We start from the raw sequence: 21,056 nt of genomic DNA, 5'->3' as shown, positions 1-21,056 counted from the left end.
CCGTCCACCACCCGGGCGGGCGGAGGAGGTTCCACGGGTGGGCACAGCGGGCTGTGAGAGACTGGCTGCAGTTGAGAAACATGGAACGTAGGATGAATCCTCATAGAAGCCGGTAATTGCAGCCTCACAGAAACAGGATTGATGATGCGTTGGATGGTGAAAGGACCCAGGAAGCGAGGGGCAAGCTTCCTGGCCACGCACTTCAAAGGAACATTCGCAGAGGACAGCCAAACCTGTTGGCCCACGGTGTATTGAGGCGCAGGCGTTCTCCTCCGATCAGCAGCCCGGCGAGTCTGAGACACGGTCCGGAGCAGCGCCGCCTTGGTCCGGCGCCAAATCCTCCGACTGCGACGTAGATGATCCCGCACGGCCGGAACCGCAATCTCCGCCTCCTGAGAAGGAAACAACGGCGGCTGATATCCCAGACAGACCTCAAACGGAGAAAACCCCGTAGCTGCCGAGGTGAGCGAGTTATAAGCATACTCAATCCAAGCAAGCGGGGTCAGAGGAGGCCACACAGCGCAAGGCGGACTCCAGCTGCTGATTGGCCCTTTCAGTCTGTCCATTAGACTGTGGGTGATAGCCCGAGGAAAGGCTCACCCCCACTCCTAACGCGGTACAAAAAGCCTTCCACACCCGAGAAACAAACTGAGGCCCCCGGTCCGACACAATGTCCAAAGGAAGTCCATGTAACCGAAAAACATGATCCACGAGCACGCGAGCAGTCTCCAGGGCAGAAGGAAGTTTAGACAGAGGGACAAAATGCGCCGCCTTGGAGAACCTGTCCACAATGGTGAGGATCACCGAGTGACCAGCGGAACGCGGCAACCCGGTAACAAAGTCAACTGCAATATGCGACCAAGGTCGACCAGGGACAGGCAGGGGATGCAGCAACCCGGGAGGGGCCAGGTGACGGCTCTTATTGCGCGCACAAGTGTCACAGGCCAGCACATACTCGCGGGCATCCCTCGCCAAAGCGGGCCACCAAAAGGAGCGCCGTAGCAGGGAAACCGTACGACGCACGCCAGGATGACAAGCAAAACGAGACGTGTGCACCCAGTGCAAGACACGCGCGCGCACGGCCGCCGGAACAAACAGTTTACCCTGCGGGCCCGAACCCGGGTCCGGATCCTGCCGCTGTGCCTGGGGCACCAAGCTCTCGATCTCCCATGTCACGGCCCCCACCACGCAAGACGAGGGGATGATCGGAACCACCCCCGTAGACTCAGACGCGGGGGAAAACTGACGGGACAAAGCGTCCGGCTTAACATTGCGAGAACCTGGGCGAAACGAGATCGTAAAATGGAACCGGCTAAAAAAAAAAACAGCTGCCACCTGGCCTGCCTGGAGTTAAGCCGCTTCGCACTCCGAATATAAGAGAGGTTCCTATGGTCCGTCCAAACCACAAACGGCTGTTCCGCCCCCTCCAACCAGTGACGCCACTCCTCCAAAGCCAGCTTAACCGCCAGCAGCTCACGATTACCCACGTCATAGTTCCGCTCAGCCGGAGAAAACCGCCGCGAAAAAAATGCGCACGGATGGAGACGGCCATCATCGGACGAGCGCTGCGACAACACCGCCCCCGCACCCACATCAGAAGCATCCACCTCCACCATAAACTGTCTGGCACCATCCGGGTGGGCGAGAACGGGCGCGGAACAAAACAACTCCTTCAACCGAGCAAACGCCTGCTCGGCCTCAGGAGACCAACAGAAAACTCGAGCCGAGGACGTAAGCCGGGTGAGCGGAAGGGTGATCTGACTGAAGTTCTTAATAAATCGGCGATAAAAATTAGCAAACCCCAAAAACCTCTGCAGGTGTTTGCGCGAGGAAGGAGTCGGCCAATCAGCAATCGCCCTGATTTTGCCAGGATCCGGCCCCACCCGCCCCTTAGCAAAGACATAGCCCAGGAACGACACAGAATGAGCATGAAACTCACACTTCTCCGCTTTCACAAAAAGTTTGTTTTCCAGGAGGCGCTGCAAAACGCTGCGCACCTGCTGAACATGGTCCTCAAACGACCGCGAAAAAACAAGGATGTCATCCAAATAAACGAACACACACCGATTCAAAAAGTCCCGAAGCACATCATTAATCAACGCCTGAAACACTGCCGGCGCATTCGTCAGACCAAAAGGCATTACCAAGTATTCGTAATGACCACGGTGAGTGTTAAAGGCCGACTTCCACTCATCTCCCTGGCGCATGCGCACCAGATGGTACGCATTGCGAAGGTCCAGCTTCGTAAAAATGACCGCGTCCTGTAAAGGTTCAAAAGCAGAAGAGATCAGGGGAAGAGGATATTAGTTCTTCACAGTAATGTCATTAAGACCCCAAAAATCAATGCAGGGTCGGAGAGATCCATCCTTCTTATCCACAAAGAAAAAACCCGCCGCCAACGGCGAAGACGATGGACGAATCAGGCCCGCCTCCAGTGACTCCGTAATATACCTCTCCATGGCTGCCTTCTCTGGACCAGAGAGGTTATACAGCCGGCTGGTGGGCAAAGGAGCTCCAGGTAACAGTTCAATGCCACAATCATAAGGGCGATGGGGGGGAAGCGAGAGCGCACAGCGTTTACTGAAAACCGCCCCCAGATCATGATATTGTTCAGGTACAGACGAAAGATCCACCTCCTCGGGCGCCAGCTTAGACGAGCAGACAGGCGAAGGCGGAAGAGCAGACTGTAAACAGTGAGACAAGCAGTGGCTACTCCAACTCTCAATGCGACGGGAGGACCAATTGATATGAGGATTATGACGCTCGAACCACGGATAACCTAAAACGATGGGAGACTCCGGGGAGGAAAAAACAAAAAAACGAAGAACCTCACGATGATTACCAGAAAGAATCAACGAAACCGGTTCAGTCTCATGAGTGACGGAGGGCAGCAACTGACCGGTGAGAGCCACAACAGAGACGGGAACCCGCAAGGGTATAGTCTTAATCCCGAGGCGCCTCGTGAGACCGCCGTCAATAAAATTCTGCTCAGCGCCAGAATCCAAAAGCGCGTTAGTAGAGAAAGCGCCAGACGCGGCATTAACGACAGCAGGAAGTTGCATGCGGGGAATTTGGGAAAGAGAGGAAGTGCCACCCACCAGTACCCCCACAGTTACTGGTGGGCACCGCCTTTTGACCGCAACGGGCAGGTGGACACAAAATGGCCCGACTGGCCACAATACAAACACAACCGTCCCTCAAACCGCCTCCGACGCTCCTCCAGCGTCAGCCGTGTACGACCCAACTGCATAGGCTCCTCAGCGGCAGACGCCGGAGGAGACCGTGCGCGGGCCGGACCGGGAGGAGGAGGACGGAATATTGTGCGCACCGCGGCGCGCTCAGCACTTCCAGCACAGACCCGGCCACCCCTCTCCCTCTCACGCTCGCGAAGGCGATTATCGATACGAATAGCCAGATTAACTAGAGCCTCGAAACTCTCCGGTTCGTCACGAGTGGCGAGCTCATCCTTCATGCGATCGTCCAATCCAATGACGAAAGCCCCGCGCAACGCGTCCTCACCCCACCCCGTCTCCGCGGCTTTAACCCGGAAATCAATAGAAAACTCCGCCACCGACCGGCCCCCTTGGCGGAGCCCGTGCAGTTGCCGCGCGGCCTCGTCCGAGCGCAGGGGGTGGTGAAAATCCTGAACAAACTGCTCATACGTGACAGTCTCCACGGGATGCAAAGCGAGATAAGCCTCGGCCCAGTCCAAAGCACGATCACGAAGGGCACCGATAACATGAGAAATCTTAACAGCATCATTGGAAAACGCTTGGGGATAACGCTGAAAAAGCAGAGAAACCTGAATCAAAAAACCCCCGCAACGGCCCAACTCTCCCGTAAAAGGCACCAGAGCCGGGGGAGCGGGGTCACGAACAGAGCCCACACTCAGTGAGGCAGACGGTATGGGCGGGGGAGCAGGAACAACGGGAGCAGTAGGAGGAACTAGCCGAGCCAAAGTCTCTTGAATGGCCGACAGGGTCTCATTAACTCGGCCTGCCCATTGCTCGGACGCCGCCAACTGCCGAGACAAACTAGACAAAGACTCCTCGTGTTTCTGGAGTAAATCGCCGGACGCGGGACCTGTGTGTTCTGCCGAATCCATCAAAAATGGTCGGAGTATTCTGTTAGGTTAGCTGGATTACACAGATGGATTACGTGGCAGAAACACACACGGACGCAGAATAGTTTGTGATGCAAGTTTTTATATACACGAGTAAGGGGGAATATTTACAAGGGAAAGGGCTATATACAGTGATAAATAAAAATGTGCCAGCAGGAAAACACCGAGCCGATGAGATGGAGCCGAAGCATACAGGTAGGTAGCAGACGCACCGGAGCTACCTGACAACAGGGAACAAAACAGGGTTTATGGCATACCGTTGATAGCCGAACGTTAAACACAAGTGGACAGAGAGAGTTGGAGAGCTTACTTGACCACCCCAAACCACAGCCGCTGCGGTGATCGCCGCCTGATGGTACGTAGCACTCCGTCGCGGATCCAGAATAGCCAACACAAAATCCTAGGTAGGCGGGCAGGCGATGGAACAGGCTAAGACAAAGAAAAGTAGGCGAAACGTGGATCCTTTAAAACATACAGCTCCACAGCGTAAAATCAACAGATGCAGCCTGTGCTAACTCGTTACCACTTGTGACAGCGATAATACTCCGACACCAGACGTCCGTGACTCTGCTCCCTAAAAGCGCTCACTGATGACGTCCGATGCGTCGCAGGTGTGTTGGAATGCCATCAAGCCCCGCCTCGCCTACCTATAACCAAAAGGAAAACAAAACCCAAACAACAACAGTACACCTACCCACCACCTCCTAACATACTTGTGCAGGACCATCCTTTATTCGCTGATCTTCACAGTCCTCATCCTCACTTCAGATGCTGAGATTAAGTGATTCTTATTCATTTTAAATGCTCTATTTCAGTCTGAACCAGAGGTGTGGACTCGAGTCACATGACTTGGACTCGAGTCAGACTCGAGTCATTAATTTTATGACTTTAGACTTGACTTGAAAAAATGTTCTAAGACTTGTGACTTGACTTGGACTTTTACACCAATGACCTGGGACTTGAATTGGACTTGAACCGGTTTACTTGAAAAGACTTGATATTTTACCCCAAATATAAAATTTAACATGCATATTATATAGAGATTGAAAATGTGACGTCATTCACGGGTAGAACCGCAAAGGATTCTGGGAACTCGTGGCAAGCGGTACTAGCGCACGCAGGCTTTCAATTGAAATCAGTCACACAGCGATAAAAAGAAACACAAAAATGTCAAGAAGCTGTTGTATTATTAACTGCAATAGCCGGTCACATGACAGCCACGAGAAGCTGACGGGTAAAGAGATCGGTTGTTATCGGATTACGTCGTTGAAGAGAAATTGTTCGAGCCATGTTTCCGAAGTAACAAAGAGGCGACTGGATTGCAGCCATTCAAAGACCAAATATAACGTCCCAGAACACTCCAGCTCACAGGTTAGTCTGCTCCAAGCATTTACACGAAGGTCAGTGTTTTTTAGTAGTTAATGCGTCATTTTCATAACATAATTAGTGATATAGGTTACAAGCAAGTCTGGCGCTGAACAGAAATTGTCGCGCTATGCTCCTTTATTTATTGTGCATAAATAGTGAATTGTCCTGACACAATATTGCGTTTCGCTTCTGTTATTATGGTACATTGACAAAAACATATACTTTTATTCACAGGATAAAACAGTTGTTTTGTATCACTAATTGCCCAGTACGATTACAGCATACAGTATTATTGTCACTGCTACATTTCTGTGATGCTACCAGAAATTATTTCCACTACTAATTGATTACCATTGAGCTCAAAGGTCCTATTAATAAACGGTTAACGAATGTGTATTTATGACGACGATTTGTGAGACTGGTAAACTTATGATACGTACGATGGTCTTTACTTTCTACACGGTGCATTTCAAGGTCCTGCACCCATCCGTCGGTAAACTGTACCTGGGCTTGTTGCAGTGACCTGAAGTTACTAAACTTCATGAGTGTATGCACTCACTCCAAGAAGCGTATGATTATAAATATGCATATAAATATGCTAAGATGAGATAGCTGACTTCATCTAACTAGCAAATGTTGTCCAGGCTACGTTGGTGATACAGTTTTTTTTTTAATATGTATGATATTTTTGTCATGCGATTTTAAAGCCGGTCCTACAACCGCATCCAAGAATAACATGCAGCTTATCTCAGAACTGTCGGTGAAAATTATTCTTGGAGCTAGGTTTAATTGAGCTGCATTTTAAAGAGGTGCAATTTCACAATTTGTGTATATTTTCTAAGTTCACTATTTTGTCATGTGTTGAGAAAAACACAGATTTTAAAATTACATGGTCTAATATTTACATTTAGCATAACTGCAACATTATTTTTTCATTTTTTTTTTTAAAGACTCGAAAGGACTTGAAATTCAAAGTTTCAGACTTGTGACTTGACTCGGACTTTTACACCAGTGACTTGAGACTCGACTCTGACTTGCCTGACATTACTTGAGACTTGACTTGAGACTTGAGGATAAAGACTTGAGACTTACTTGAGACTTGCAAAACAATGACTTGGTCCCACCTCTGGTCTGAACACGTCTTTGTTTCTCTGTTCACGGCTGAGTTTAAATATTTTTGCTGTTACAGTTCAAACATTGTGGAAATCAGCTGTAAAAGGTTTAAAATATCCTTTACCTTTTGCTATACACAATAATCCAAAGCAGGCAACTAATATTTTTTCATAGTAATTTACAGGTTATGCTGAAAGGCTTGACCGCGCAGCCTTCAAACCTTCCGCCTTCAAAGAAAGCCTCAACATGAAGGACAAAACAAGACGCAGTGAAATGGTCTTTGATGCTATGCTGGAGATTTTCGTTGAGTTCATACATGTGGACGATCTTTAGAGGTTATCTGGATATGTTAGTATTACTAAAACAATACCATCCACTTACTATGCTAATCTTGAATCAATATAATTTTTTTCTATAACTTTTCTGTCATTACAGAATCTCACGAAATGTCACAGTGTAGCTGTTTCACCTCATATTTAGCTTCTTTTTTTGAACATTGTGATCCAATCATAAAGACACCCAGCCTCTAATATTTAAAAATTTGAACACTAGTTAAGATTACTTTAGTAATTTTGGTAAATGGGGTGCACAGTCATTTCTAATCTGTAGCTAACAACATTAAAGGAAAACTGAAAATTCATCAGATCTCAATGGGAAATATGTGGACTGGGTAACGTGTTAGGAATGAAAGGATGCCACATTGTGTAATGAAGATGATGATTATCGACCTACAAAGGCCGAATTCAAAGACAGATTGAAAATCCAATTAAAAAACCATTTGCTTCAGACCTAGTCCATTTTAGCAAACTGTCACTGCAGCAACTCAAAATGGTACTCAGCAGTTTGTGTGACCCCCACGTGCTTGTATGCATACCGGACAGTGCTGAGGGTGAAGCTGCTCTCATCTGTCAAAAACACAGGTCACCAGTGGTGGACCGGCTTATACTCATATTATCACAGAAAAAAATCTCACAGCTATTTTTTAAACTCCTCTGAAGCTTCTGATTTTATGTTCTGCCTCTCAAATGGAACAAAGTGAAAAGCAAAATCATCTCTTAAAGGTTTTCTACAGGACAGTTATGATAGGTGCTGTCCTGAAAACACAGAAGTTTAAACTTCCAGTTTTTCTGTCATATGATAAACGGCTCCGGGACACCTGCTGGTGGATCTTGTAGTGAGACCGTGAGCTCAGTATTTAAGAGCAGTGGAATATCTGACAGTAAAAGGTAGACATGAATTTAATACACATGGCTTTAGGTTCCCCTTTGTGTTAGGACGGGTTCACTCACAGTTTGCTGAACTGCTGGAGTTCATGCAAATTACTTTTCCACTGAACATCAAATAAATGTCACAAAGTGATTTTTCTTTTTAATCTTTTTTTTCCCCCATTCTTACTGTTTGTCATACCTCATGTTTACTTCTATTTTGATCTTATTGTTGCAATATGATGGATATGTTTATATATTTATTAGTCTTCAATTAAACAGTCTTTATATACATGTATTGTCTAAACACCTTTGATCAGTCTCTTGTGTAATATATTGCTTTATGTTCTAATTAAATTAAAATTAACATCAAACATTTCTTAATTTCTAATTGTTCTTCTTTATGTGTTTGGTATAATTTCTCTTCTGCAGGTGACTCTGACTGTTCTACAACACAGTTTATAATGCATCAGCTGGACATCAACTTAGGATTAATTGCCCAGTATTTTTTTGCAATGATTCACCAACAACAGTCACCTGGTATAAAGTTGAGGAAGCTATTGTCCCCGTCAATGTCAGCGGAGACAGTCACATTAAAACAGAGTGGAAACCTTTAAACAAGTCAGCAGGGATCTTCTATTTGATGTTCCAGAACATTCTCAGACATGACTCTGGTCAGTATCAGTGTCAAATGGAGGGAATATGGGTCATCCCATCACTGTCAATGTCTATGGTGAGTGTGGATTTTTCACTAATTATACTTCTCTAAGAAACCTTCACTCACACTGAACGGTGGACTTTTTCTGAATCTCATGATATTTTTGTGTTGTTCAGACCTCAGACAGCTTCTCTGTTTTGTTTTTTTTTACAGATCATGCTGAAATTACCACTATTACACAGAATAATGTCAGAGGTAAGAAAGATTTTATATAATTTGTGTTTTTGTAGCTTTATTAAATCCAAACTGACTGAAACCTGTTTTTCTTGCAGTCAGCACGACTTCTGCTCCTGAAAATACAGAAACCTTGTTGCTGTACGTGTACTCTGCTGCTGGGATCGCCACATTCGTCATCATAGTCATAATCATATCTGTCATATCAATGCGAGGCTGTAAAGGTGAGCTGTTCTCTCGCCTCTTCAAAATAAAACATCACCAGACATACTGAATACTAAACATGTAAACTGTCCATCCTGCAGGGAAGCCAAAGAAAGACAGTCAAGCTGAAAATCAGGTAAGATATAAAATATTTCAAGCTTATCACATTTTTTCATCAATAGTTTTCCCCACAAACATTTTTGGATGTTTACAGCAGGTGGAGATCCCCATGGTGGATCAGTTCTTTTCAAAAGTAATCTTTGAGCACTTGGAAAGAGGAGGCCCCTCTGCTCTGCAATCTCGGAGATGTAACAAGGGAAGAACACCATCAATGCAACACATTGAGATGACATTATCAAGAGATAATGAGAAGGCATATTGACCAATCCGCGTGGGCAGAGAGACAGAGGAACAGATCTGTTGTGTATGCTGCTCTCAACCACGAGCTGTACAATTAGCAGGTGATGCAAAGATTCTCTTGAAGTGCAAAATACAACCTGTAAACCATAAGCAGTCATCTCCAGGGCTGAAAAAAGATGTCCAAGTGCCAAAGCCTGCAGATCCTTAAATGTTTACTTGAGGCTGTGTCCAAAAGCCAGTCCTTATAGATAAAATGATGATACAAGAGAATGCTTCTGTTTTTTTGGCTAATTTCCCAGTTTATTTCATTAGCTTGTCATGATCCTGGAGTTTTCGATCCAGCCTTTTCAGTTTTTCTATTTTCATTTTCTGTTATTTTTAATTTTTCTGTCTGACTCTTGTTGTAGTCGTATTTTGGTTTTGTATCTGTATTAGTTATTGTCAAAGGAGCTTGCAAAGAAAAGCGTCTGGACTTCTTTGAGTTACTTGAAGACGTTTCACCTCTCATCCGAGAAGCTTCTTCAGTTCTGAAGAAGGGTTAGGGTTAGGGTTAGTTCTGAAGAAGCTTCTCGGATGAGAGGTGAAACGTCTTCAAGTAACTTAAAGAAGTCCAGACGCTTTTCTTTGCAAGCTCCTTTGACTACGATGACCTGGATGACTGAGAACCTTCACACACAGCAAAATCTCCAGTGTTAAATTAACACTGGAGAGTGTCTATATGGGCCCACACCTCTGAGTGTTAAACACTGTTGAGTGTTAAATTAACACTTTTGACAGTGTTATATGTTTAAAAGTAACCTAGTCAGTTTTGAAGATTAACAATGGCTAACACTGATCAGTGCTGATTTTCTAACACTGGAATATTTCTAACATTTTGAGTTATTTTCCAGTGTTAGAAAATCAGCACTGCTGTGCAGATGTATTAGTTATTCTTTGTTGTAGTTTTTTTTAAATCAGTAGCCTCAGGTCTTTTTACTTGTAGTTTCTGTCTTCTGTCCATGGTTTTAGCTTGTTTGTATTCTCTTGCATATTTCAGGTTTTGTTCGTCCCCATGTTTGCCCGTATCTTGTTTATTCTCCTTTACAGTGTTAGATGTTCCTTTAATTTGCTGGTCTTGCATGTGTTGTGTTCAGTTTTGCTTTTGACTCTGTTCAACTGTCTCCACTTCCCCTAATTGCCCTTCTTTGTATATAAAGCTGCTGTCTTCTCTTGTCCTTTGTCAGTGTCTGTTCTATCCTGGTATTGCTAGCCTTAGTATGTTTTCTAGATTCTGGTTTCATTAAGTTTATTGTTTTCATTTTTATTATTTTGTACTTGTTTTAAGTTTTGTACAGCTCACAATAAATGACTTGCTTTCAGTTCCATTCAGTCTGCCTCTTCACTCCTAACATTAAACTCCTTGAAACAGCTTTTGGATAAGTTTCTTTTAAATCTTATTAAGGGTTAACGTGTGTGCTGTTTTTTAATGTTTAGCTTTCAGCTTCAGCAGCAGACACTCTAAGGTAGGGGTCTCCAACCTTTTTCCCCTCTGAGAGCTACTCATCCTTTCAAATGTTTCATTTCAACACAAACCAACCGAATAAGCTTGTTTTTCCTGAACATTTACAAAAATGTTGGTATCCACAACTTAAAAGTTGCATTAACATCACAAAAATATTTAGTTCACTTGCAAGTGCATGTTTTATGTCTGTATACACTACAAAGAAATGTATCTCGCACTACTAAATTAAAACAATGCTGTCAAAACAAAACAATGCAATTACAAATACACAGATATTATTTATTCAATTATGATTTCGTTACATGTGCTTGTTTCATTTCTCAAAAGCATTCACACTAAATATGTTTTTATCTTTGCCTTGTATCTGTAGGTTCAGGCGGTTAATTTTCTCTCTCAGTCACATCTGTCAGGAAACCAAGATCAAGCAGCAACTCAGGTAATATCAGATAATAGTGTGGTATCCTCCTTCCTCACTTCCATAAAAGCCTCGGTTTCACCGATCAATGAAAGAAAGCATTTCAGTATCTAACCCGACTTAACCGTCTAATTCTGTGTGGAGGAGGAGATCCCTATACTTGGCAGAGCGTTCCTCCAGGAACAACTTGAAGCTTTGGTGTTGCTTTGCCTTTGCTCGAATGGAGCTGATGACATTAACATTATTAACAACAGGCAGCATGACATGGTCAAATTCCATCATTTATGGGCATAGAGCCTGTTGGTAAGTGATGCAATGATAGTTTAGAAACTTAAGAAAGTCCGGGTCCAATTAAATCCTGAGTCACAGCAGGTGCTCCATCAGTTTTCACAGACACCAGGTTTTCAACAGGGATCTTTTTTTTCCTACAAAGTAGTCCTTCAGTGGTTGTAAATATCTGCTCCTCTACTTGTAGTTTTCAGTGGAAGTAAAAAAGTCACCAAACATCATCTGAATGAAAACAGCCAGCTGGGCTGTATCACTGGAGTCGACAGACTCAGCACACTGAATTTAAAATGATTTGCGCCTCTGCACGTCCAATTCCGGCAGTTTTAATGCATCTGCAGACAGTGCAGACATACTCCTTGCCAGTCACCTAATAACGTTTCAGCCATGCAGTCATAGTTTCCTTTACAATCCTGCCATCAGTGAAGGGCTTTTAGTGCTTCATTGAGTGATTTGCCACTTTCAACAAGGCCTCTGTCGCGGCATTGACCTTCTTCGTACTGCCCATCAAAACTGACTCATCAAGTTTGACAGCATTGCAACTGTTTGACACCTAATTGTCAAATAATCATTTGATAGAAAAACTATGAATTTGATTCCTCGTACATATAAGTTGGTTTGATGATTGACCAATCAAATTTGACTACACAAGTTTTGAAATGTATTTGAAAAGGAACAACATGTTGGAGGCTCCTGCTCTAAGAAGTATGCTGTCCAGATTTTCCAGAAAGTTCCTTTTATTTTAAGAATGTTTTTTTAAGTTAGCTAAAGGTACCATGCTATCTAGTGTCACAGGGATAAGCATTTTACTAATCAAGCTAGCCTAACTAAATGAGCTAGTCTGCCTAATCCTGTGAACTGAATATGGTCACACTCTGTTAAAAATACATAAATAAACAAACAAACAAACAACAAAACGGCACCTTTCAAAAAGTCAAGAATTCAAAACAACAGACCTCAAACCTGTGGGTGAGATCACAATGGCCAGTGTAGCTAGAGATGAAGATGTAAGGTGATTGTTGCCAACAAATGCAAAAGACTGAGACGTGAAAGAAGTATTTATATAGATGCACCACCTGCATGAAGGACTTTTAAAATGCATAAGTATAGAGTTAGCCAGAAATTAGCAAAAATAATAACACTCTGACAGAAAAAGACAGTCTCTTGATTTGTGTTTTTCTCTTGCAAATGGACTTTCTTACTAAAGGTTTTATCTCAGTGTGTTTTTCCTGTGTGCTGCTCCAATGTTGCCAGTGTTAGGTATATACTGGGTGCACCAGCCTCAAAAGCACAAACTTTAACACCAGTATGCATCTAAAGACCCCTGTAATCAGAAGCAGGAAGTGAAGTCAACCACATACAATGTACTGTCACATACAGAGCACAAACAGGTTTTAACCACGTAGACAGCTGGTTACTTAAATGTCTGCCATGAAACATTACTTGTGCAGGACCATCCTTTATTTGCTGATCTTCACAGTCCTCATCCTCACTCCGGATGCTCAGAGTAAGTGATTCTTATTCATTTTAAATAGCTCCATTTCAGTCTGAACACGTCTGCTTCTCTGTTCACGGCTGAGTTTAAAAATTTTACTGTTACAGATCGAAAATTGTGGAAATCAGCTGTAAAAGGTTTAAAATATCCTTTATCTTTTGCTATACACAAAAACCCAAAGCAGGCATCTAGTAGTTTTTATAGTAATTGAAAAGGACACGTTGAAAGGCTTGACCGCGCAGCCTTCAAACCTTCCGCCTTCAAAGAAAGCCTCAACATGAAGGACAAAACAAGACACTGTAAAATGGTCTTTGATGCTATGCTGGAGATTTTAGTTGAGTTCACACATGTGGACGATCTTTAGAGGTTTTCTGGATGTTTTAATATTCATCCATCCATCTATTCGCTTCTGCTTATCCCTTTTCAGGGTTGCGGGGGCTGGAACCCTGCCGACCTGGGGCGAGAGGCAGGGTGCACCCTGGACAGGTTGCCAGACTGCCGCAGGGCTAACACAGACACAGGCAACAATTTGCATTCACATTCACACCCGCTTTTAATAAAATACATTTTTAATTACTAGAACAATACCATCCACTTACTGTACCAATCTTGAATCAATATAAAATCTGAATATTTTTTCCTCAACTTTTCTGACATAACAGAAACTCATTAAACGTCACAATGCAGCTGTTTCACCTCATATTTAGTCTCTTTTTGTACATTTTGAGCGAATCATAAAAATACCCAGCCTTTAACGTTCAGAAATTTGAACATGAAACTTGTTTTAAAAGAAAGAATTGGTTCCAACTCAGACCCCAGAGCAGCAAAGTGTCAAACCACAGATGCGCCACAGATGACTTGCTTCCCTGAATTTACTGTGTGGTGGACACAAACCTGTGAAACATTTTCTGTGCACTAGTTAAGATTGGAGTGCATAGTCATTTCTAAACTATACAGCTAAAAACAAATTAAAGGAAAACTTTGAAAATGCAACAAATCTCAATGGGGAAAACTATGGACTGGGTAGTGTGTTAGGAATAACAAGGATGCCACATTTTGTACTGGAGATGAAAATTATCGACCTACAAAGGCTGAATTCAAAGTCAGACAAAAATTATGACTTCAGGCTAGTCCATTTTGGCAAACTGTTACTGTAGCAACTCAAAATAGTGCTTAGCGGTTTGTGTGACCCCCACCCCCCACATGTTTGAATGTATGCCAGACACCATCGGGGCATGCTCCTGAGGAAGGAATGGTGTCCTGGGGATCTGCACCCAGATCTGGACCAGGCCATCACTGAGTCCCTGGACAGTCTTAGGTGCAACCTGGTGGTGTAAGATGGACTGAAACATAATGTTACACAGGTGTTCTGTTGGATTTATGTCAGGTTGGTGTGGAGGCCAGTCAGTGGTGCAAATTCTTTCATCCTCTCATGTGCAAACTCTCGCCACATAAGGCCGGGTACTGTTGTTGACTAGGAGGAACCCAGGACCCACTGCACCAGTGTAGAATCTGATAGTGGGTGCAAGAATTTAACTCCCAGATTTAGTCATCGTTCCTTCCACCACTGACCCTCCACCAAACCATCTGTGAAAAACACAGGACATCAGTGGTGGACCTGCCTATACTGATATTCTCACAGCTCTTTTTTAAACTACTGTGAATCCTCAGGGTTTATCTTATTCTTCTCAACATAAAATTATTTGGTACAAAATGAAAAGCAAATGATTTCTTAAAGGTTTTCTAGAGGACAGTAATGATACGTGCTGTCACAGAAGTTTAAACTTCCAGTTTTTCTGTCATATGATAAACGGCTCCGTGACACCTGCTGGTGGATCTTGTAGTGAGAGTGTGAGCTCAGTTTTTAAGAGCAGTGACATTAAATTAATACACATGGCTTTAGGTTTCCCTTTGTGTTAGGATGGGTTCACTCACAGTTTGCTGAACTGCTGGAGTTCATGCAAATTACTTTTCCTGTCACAGTTCTGGGTCATTTTGACCCAACATTTTCTTTTTCTTATATTTTGGTGTTTTTTTCTGTACTAGGATTTATGTTCTGATTCTTTAGTTGTGCTGTGTTCACTATCATTATTCTAGATTTAGTTCAGTCTGCATCATTGTTACTTGTTTCTTGTTTTACATTGAAAGTCCATGACTTATGTCAGTGAATTCACTTTTACGTCTCTTTGTCTCGTTTGCCCTAATTCCTCCCAGCTGTGTCTCCCTCCTGTTTCCCATTCCCTGATTACTCCCCTGGGTATATAAGCCCTGTGTTTTCCTTTACTCTTTGTCATGTCATCAATGTTGCTACCCTCTAGCTGCTGTGTGATTGGCTCCTGTTTAGGTTCTCTGTTCCAATTCAGTCCGTAGAGTTTTGGATTTTGTTTTTGTTTTGGTGAGTTTAATTGATTGAGAGTTTTTTCCAGCAAAAAAGCTGGGTTTTGAATTTAAGTCCCGTCTCCAAGAGTCCTGCATTTTTGGTCCACCACTCCTGCTGCCTGCCTGCCACACAGCCTGTCATGACATCATCAAATAAATGTCACCCAGTGACACTTTTTATTCTAGATTTTTTTTTTCCATTTTTGATGTCTGTCATACCTCATGTTTACTTCTCTTTTGATCTTATTGTTGCAAATTATACTTTTTCTTTCTTTTGTACAGTGAGTATTCATTATACTTTTAATATCTTTCTAGAAAGGTTATAGGAATGTGCACAATTTTTATTTCTGTTTATATATTTATTTGTTTTGTCCAATTAAACAGTCTTTATATAAATGTATTGTCTAAACACCTTTGATCAGTCTCTTGTGTAATATATTGTTTTATGTTCTTAATTAAATTAAAATTAACATCAAACATTTCTTAATTTCTAATTGTTCTTCTTTATGTGTTTGGTATAATTTCTCTTCTGCAGGTGACTCTGACTGTTCTACAGAAATTAGAGTACGTCGCAACACAGTTTATAATGCATCAGCTGGACAACAACTTTGGATTAATTGCCCAGTATTTTTTTGCAATGATTCACCAACAACAGTCACCTGGTATAAAAAAGTTGAGGAAGCTATTGTCCCCGTCAATGTCAGCGGAGACAGTCACATTAAAACAGATTTGAAACCTTTAAACAAATCAGTATGGATCTTCTATTTGATCTTCCAGAACATTCTCAGACATGACTCTGGTCAGTATCAGTGTCAAGGTGGAGGGAGTATGGGTCATGCCATCACTGTCAATGTCTATGGTGAGTGTGGATTTTTCACCAATTATAATTCTCTAAGAAACCTTCACTCACACTGAACAGTGGACTTTTTCTGAATCTCATGATATTTTTGTGTTGTTCAGACCTCAGACAGCTTCTCTGTTGTTGTTTTTTTTACAGATCATGCTGAAATTACCACTATTACACAGAATAATCTCACAGGTAAGAAAGGTTTTATATAATGCCATCATGCCATCACTGTCAATGTCTACGGTGAGTGTGGATTCTTCTCTAAGAAACCTTCACTCACACTGCACAGTGGTCTTTTTCAGTCTCATGATATTTTTTGTGCTGTTCGGACCTCAGACAGCGACTCTGTTTTGTTTTTACAAATCATGGTGAAATTACTGTTACACAGAATAATGTCAGAGGTAAGAAAGGTTTTACGTTAAGTGTGTGTTGTTGTAGCTGTATTAAATCCAAACTGACTGAAAACTGTTTTTCTTTCAGTCAGCACAACTTCTGCTCCTGACAACACAGAAGGCTTGTTGCTCTATGTGTACATATCACGTACAGCAACAAGCTATCCACTCACTTTCCGATTACATGAATGACTAATGAGCTCTTGAAATTTTTGTGGTTCATTTGGAAATGCAAAATGTAAAATTAATTGTTTTTGCGATTAAAAAAACATTAAATATTCTCCATATCTGTTAGGTTTAAAATATTATAACAAATTATTCTCATTCTGTGTTTCTTCTAAAGCAATGAAAAAAACAAACAAACAACTTTTGTTTTAATCTCATCAATGCCCAAAGTTTCAAGTGGTAGATATATACTGAGTGTATCAGCCTCCAAAACACAAACTCTAACACTATTAACAAAGACGCCTGTAATCAGAAACAGGAAGTGATGAAGTCAGCCAGATACCATGCACTGTCTCTACAGAGCACATACAGGCTTTACACATGTAGGCAGCTGGTTTACTACAGTGGGGCAAAAAAGTATTTAGTCAGCCACCGATTGTGCAAGTTCCCCCACTTAAAATGATGACAGAGGTCAGTAATTTGCACCAGAGGTACACTTCAACTGTGAGAGACAGAATGTGAAAAAAATATCCATGAATCCACATGGTAGGATTTGTAAAGAATTTATTCGTAAATTAGGGTGGAAAATAAGTATTTGGTCACCTCAAACAAGGAAAATCTCTGGCTCTCACAGACCTGTAACGTCTTCTGTAAGAAGCTTTTCTGTCCCCCACTCGTTACCTGTATGAATGGCACCTGTTTGAACTCATCATCTGTATAAAAGACACCTGTCCACAGCCTCAAACAGTCAGACTCCAAACTCCGCCATGGCCAAGACCAAAGAGCTTTCGAAGGACACCAGGAAAAGTATTGTAGACCTGCACCAGACTGGGAAGAGTGAATCTACAATAGGCAAGCAGCTTGGTGTGAAAAAATCAACTGTGGGAGCAATCATCAGAAAATGGAAGACATACAAGACCACTGATAATCTCCCTCGATCTGGGGCTCCACGCAAGATCTCATCCCGTGGGGTCAAAATGATCATGAGAACGGTGAGCAAAGATCCCAGAACCACACGGGGGGACCTGGTGAATAACCTGCAGAGAGCTGGGACCAAAGTAACAAAGGTCACCATCAGTAACACACTACAACGGCAGGGAATCAAATCCCGCAGTGCCAGACGTGTTCTGCTGCTGAAGCCAGTGCATGTCCAGGCCCGTCTGAAGTTTGCCAGAGAGCACATGGATGATACAGCAGAGGATTGGGAGAATGTCATGTGGTCAGATGAAACCAAAGTAGAACTTTTTGGTATAAACTCAACTCGTCGTGTTTGGAGGAAGAAGAATACTGAGTTGCATCCCAAGAACACCATACCTACTGTGAAGCATGGGGGTGGAAACATCATGCTATGGGGCTGTTTTTCTGCCAAGGGGACAGGACGACTGATCCGTGTTAAGGACAGAATGAATGGGGCCATGTATCGTGAGATTTTGAGCCAAAATCTTGTCTTAATGTTGGTTTAAAATGGAGCACTGTAACAAAAAATAATTTCCCCCAGGGATCAATAAAGTATTCTGATTCTGATTCTGAAAACCTCCTTCCATCAGTGAGAACTTTGAAGATGAAACGAGGCTGGGTCTTCCAACATGACAATGATCCAAAACACACCGCCCGGGCAACAAAGGAGTGGCTCCGTAAGAAGCATTTGAAAGTCCTGGAGTGGCCTAGCCAGTCTCCAGACCTCAACCCCATAGAAAATCTGTGGCGGGAGTTGAAAGTCCGTGTTGCTCGGCGACAGCCCCAAAAAATCACTGCTCTCGAGAAGATCTGCATGGAGGAATGGGCCAAAATACCAGCTACTGTGTGTGCAAACCTGGTAAAGACCTATAGTAAACGTTTGACCTCTGTTATTGCCAACAAAGGTTATGTTACAAAGTATTGAGTTGTATTTTTGTTATTGACCAAATACTTATTTTCCACCCTGATTTACGAATAAATTCTTTACAAATCCTACCATGTGGATTCATGGATTTTTTTTTCACATTCTGTCTCTCACAGTTGAAGTGTACCTCTGGTGCAAATTACTGACCTCTGTCATCATTTTAGGTGGGGGACCTTGCACAATCGGTGGCTGACTAAATACTTTTTTGCCCCACTGTAAGTGTCTGCTATGAAACATTACTCATGCAGGACCATTCTCTATTTGCTGATCTTCACAATCCTCATCCTCACTCTGGATGCTCAGAGTAAGTGATCCTTATTGTCTTTAAATGTCTCCATTGCAGTCTGAACAGGCTGTTGTTTCTCTATTCATGGCTGAGTTTAATATTTTTACTGTTACCGAACATTTAAAAACTGGTACATAGTTTGAAGTTTCCACTTTTAACACAAAAATAGAGACTCGGGGTTGTCTTGGGTTGACATGGCATCTTCTTGCTATGTCATCTTAAATTGGTCATGTGATTGGTTTACAGTTTACAGACTACTTTATTCTTCCTCAGCCAGGCAGTAGCACTTGTACAATTGTTTCGCCCCTCTAGCTCCTGGTAAGACAAAGATAGCTTCACCCATCCGTGTGTTGAAAAAAATCCAGACTGCATTTTCTGCTAGTAATGATAATGGCCTTGTAACGATAGAAATAATAATTAGTTAGATTACTTGTTACTGAAAAAAGTAATGGTGTTAGTAATGCCAATACTTTTAACACCATTATTCCCATCACTGATTGTAGCACTGTGATGTTTGGTGGATATTACCCAATATGTGTGGCTGTAACTGCAGCCATCACACCACAGATGACTTACTTACGTGAATTTACTGCTTGGCGGACACCAGTGCAGCATGCACTACAAAGACCGAATTCAAAGTCAGACAAAAATTATGACTTCAGGCTAGTCCATTTTGGAAAACTGTTACTGTAGCAACTCAAAATAGTGCTCAGCAGTGTGTGTGACCCCCCACAATGGCAGAATAATCTCCACAGACTCTCATTTACATCTGTCACATGTGCTCAGGGTGAAACTGCTCTCACTGGTGAAAAACAGAGGGCGCCAGTGGTGGACTGAACTACATTGATATTCTCACAGCAAACATCTGACAGCTATTTTTTAAACTGCTTCTGGGTGAAAAGCAAAATCATCTCTTAAAGGTTTTCTTTTTACAGGAGAAAGTGTGAGCTCAGTATTTAAGAGCAGTGGAATATCTGACAGTAAAAGGGAGACATGAAATTAATACACGTGGCTTTAGGTTTCCCTTTGTGTTAGGACGGGTTCACTCACAGTTTGCTGAACTGCTGGAGTTCATGCAAATTACTTTTCCCCTGAACAGTGGACTTTTTCTGAATCTCATGATATTTTTCTGTTGTTCAGATCTCAGACAGCTTCCCTGTTTTGTTTTTACAGATCATGGTGAAATTACCACTGTTACACAGAATAATCTCACAGGTAAGAAAGGTTTTATATAATTTGTGTTGTTGTAGCTTTATTAAATCCAAACTGACTGAAACCTGTTTTTCTTGCAGTCAGCACGACTTCTGTTCCTGAAAATACAGAAACCTTGTTGCTGTACGTGTACTCTGCTGCTGGGATCACCACATTCGTCATCATAGTCATAATCATATCTGTCATATCAATGCGAGGCTGTAAAGGTGAGCTGTTCTCTCTCCTCTTCAAAATAAAACATCACCAGACGTACTGAACATGTAAACTGTCCATCCTGCAGGGAAGCCAAAGAAAGACAGTCAAGTTGAAAATCAGGTAAGATATAAAATATTTCAAGCTTATCACATTTTTCCATCAATAATGTTAACCCACAAACATTTTTGAATGTTTAAAGCAGATGGAGATCCCCATGGTGGATCAATTCTTTTCAAAAGTCATCTTCAAGCACTTGGAAAGAGGAAAGAGGAAGACCCTCTGCTCTGCGATCTCGGAGATGTAACAAGGACACCATCATCGTAACTCAATGAGCTGACATTATCAAGATATGATGAACAGGCATATTGACCAAGGAGGGCAATATGCCTGCTCGAGGAGGAGAGCAGCTATGTTGTGTTTGCTGCTCCCAACCACAAGCTGTACAATTAGCAGGTGATGCAAAGATTTACTTGAAGTATAAAATACAACCTGTAAACCATAAGCAGTCATCTCCAGGGCTGAAAAATGATGTCCAAGTGCCAAAGCCTGCAATTCTTTAAATGTCCACTTGAGGCGGTCTCAAAGTTTACAGCAGAAATAAACATGGTTACAGGATGGTACAAGAAAATGGTTTTGGTCTCTGTGGCTAATTTCCCAGTTTATTTCATTAGCTTGTCAGAATCCTGGAGTTTTCGATCCAGCCTTTTCAGTTTTTCTACTTTCAATTTCTGTCATTT

General features: G+C 42.5%; 1 protein-coding gene across 1 annotated transcript; it reads left to right on the top strand.

Moving 5' to 3' along the window:
• Window positions 1–12,865: 12,865 nt before the first annotated feature.
• On the top strand, window positions 12,866–20,623 carry LOC308394509 (B- and T-lymphocyte attenuator-like; the record flags this gene model as incomplete). The annotated part of the gene is made up of 6 exons (XM_080878864.1): window positions 12,866–12,973; window positions 15,876–16,199; window positions 20,086–20,127; window positions 20,205–20,330; window positions 20,405–20,439; window positions 20,522–20,623. The coding sequence occupies exons 1-6, from the start codon at window positions 12,889–12,891 to the stop codon at window positions 20,621–20,623; spliced, it is 714 nt and encodes a 237-aa protein (XP_080734990.1). The 5' UTR covers window positions 12,866–12,888.
• Between the last annotated feature and the right edge of the window lie 433 nt (window positions 20,624–21,056).

This window comes from Rhamphochromis sp. 'chilingali' (genome assembly GCF_963969265.1).
Source record: "Rhamphochromis sp. 'chilingali' genome assembly, chromosome: 3".
Taxonomy (NCBI): domain Eukaryota; kingdom Metazoa; phylum Chordata; class Actinopteri; order Cichliformes; family Cichlidae; genus Rhamphochromis; species Rhamphochromis sp. 'chilingali'.
This window is presented reverse-complemented; position numbering and strand designations above follow the sequence as displayed.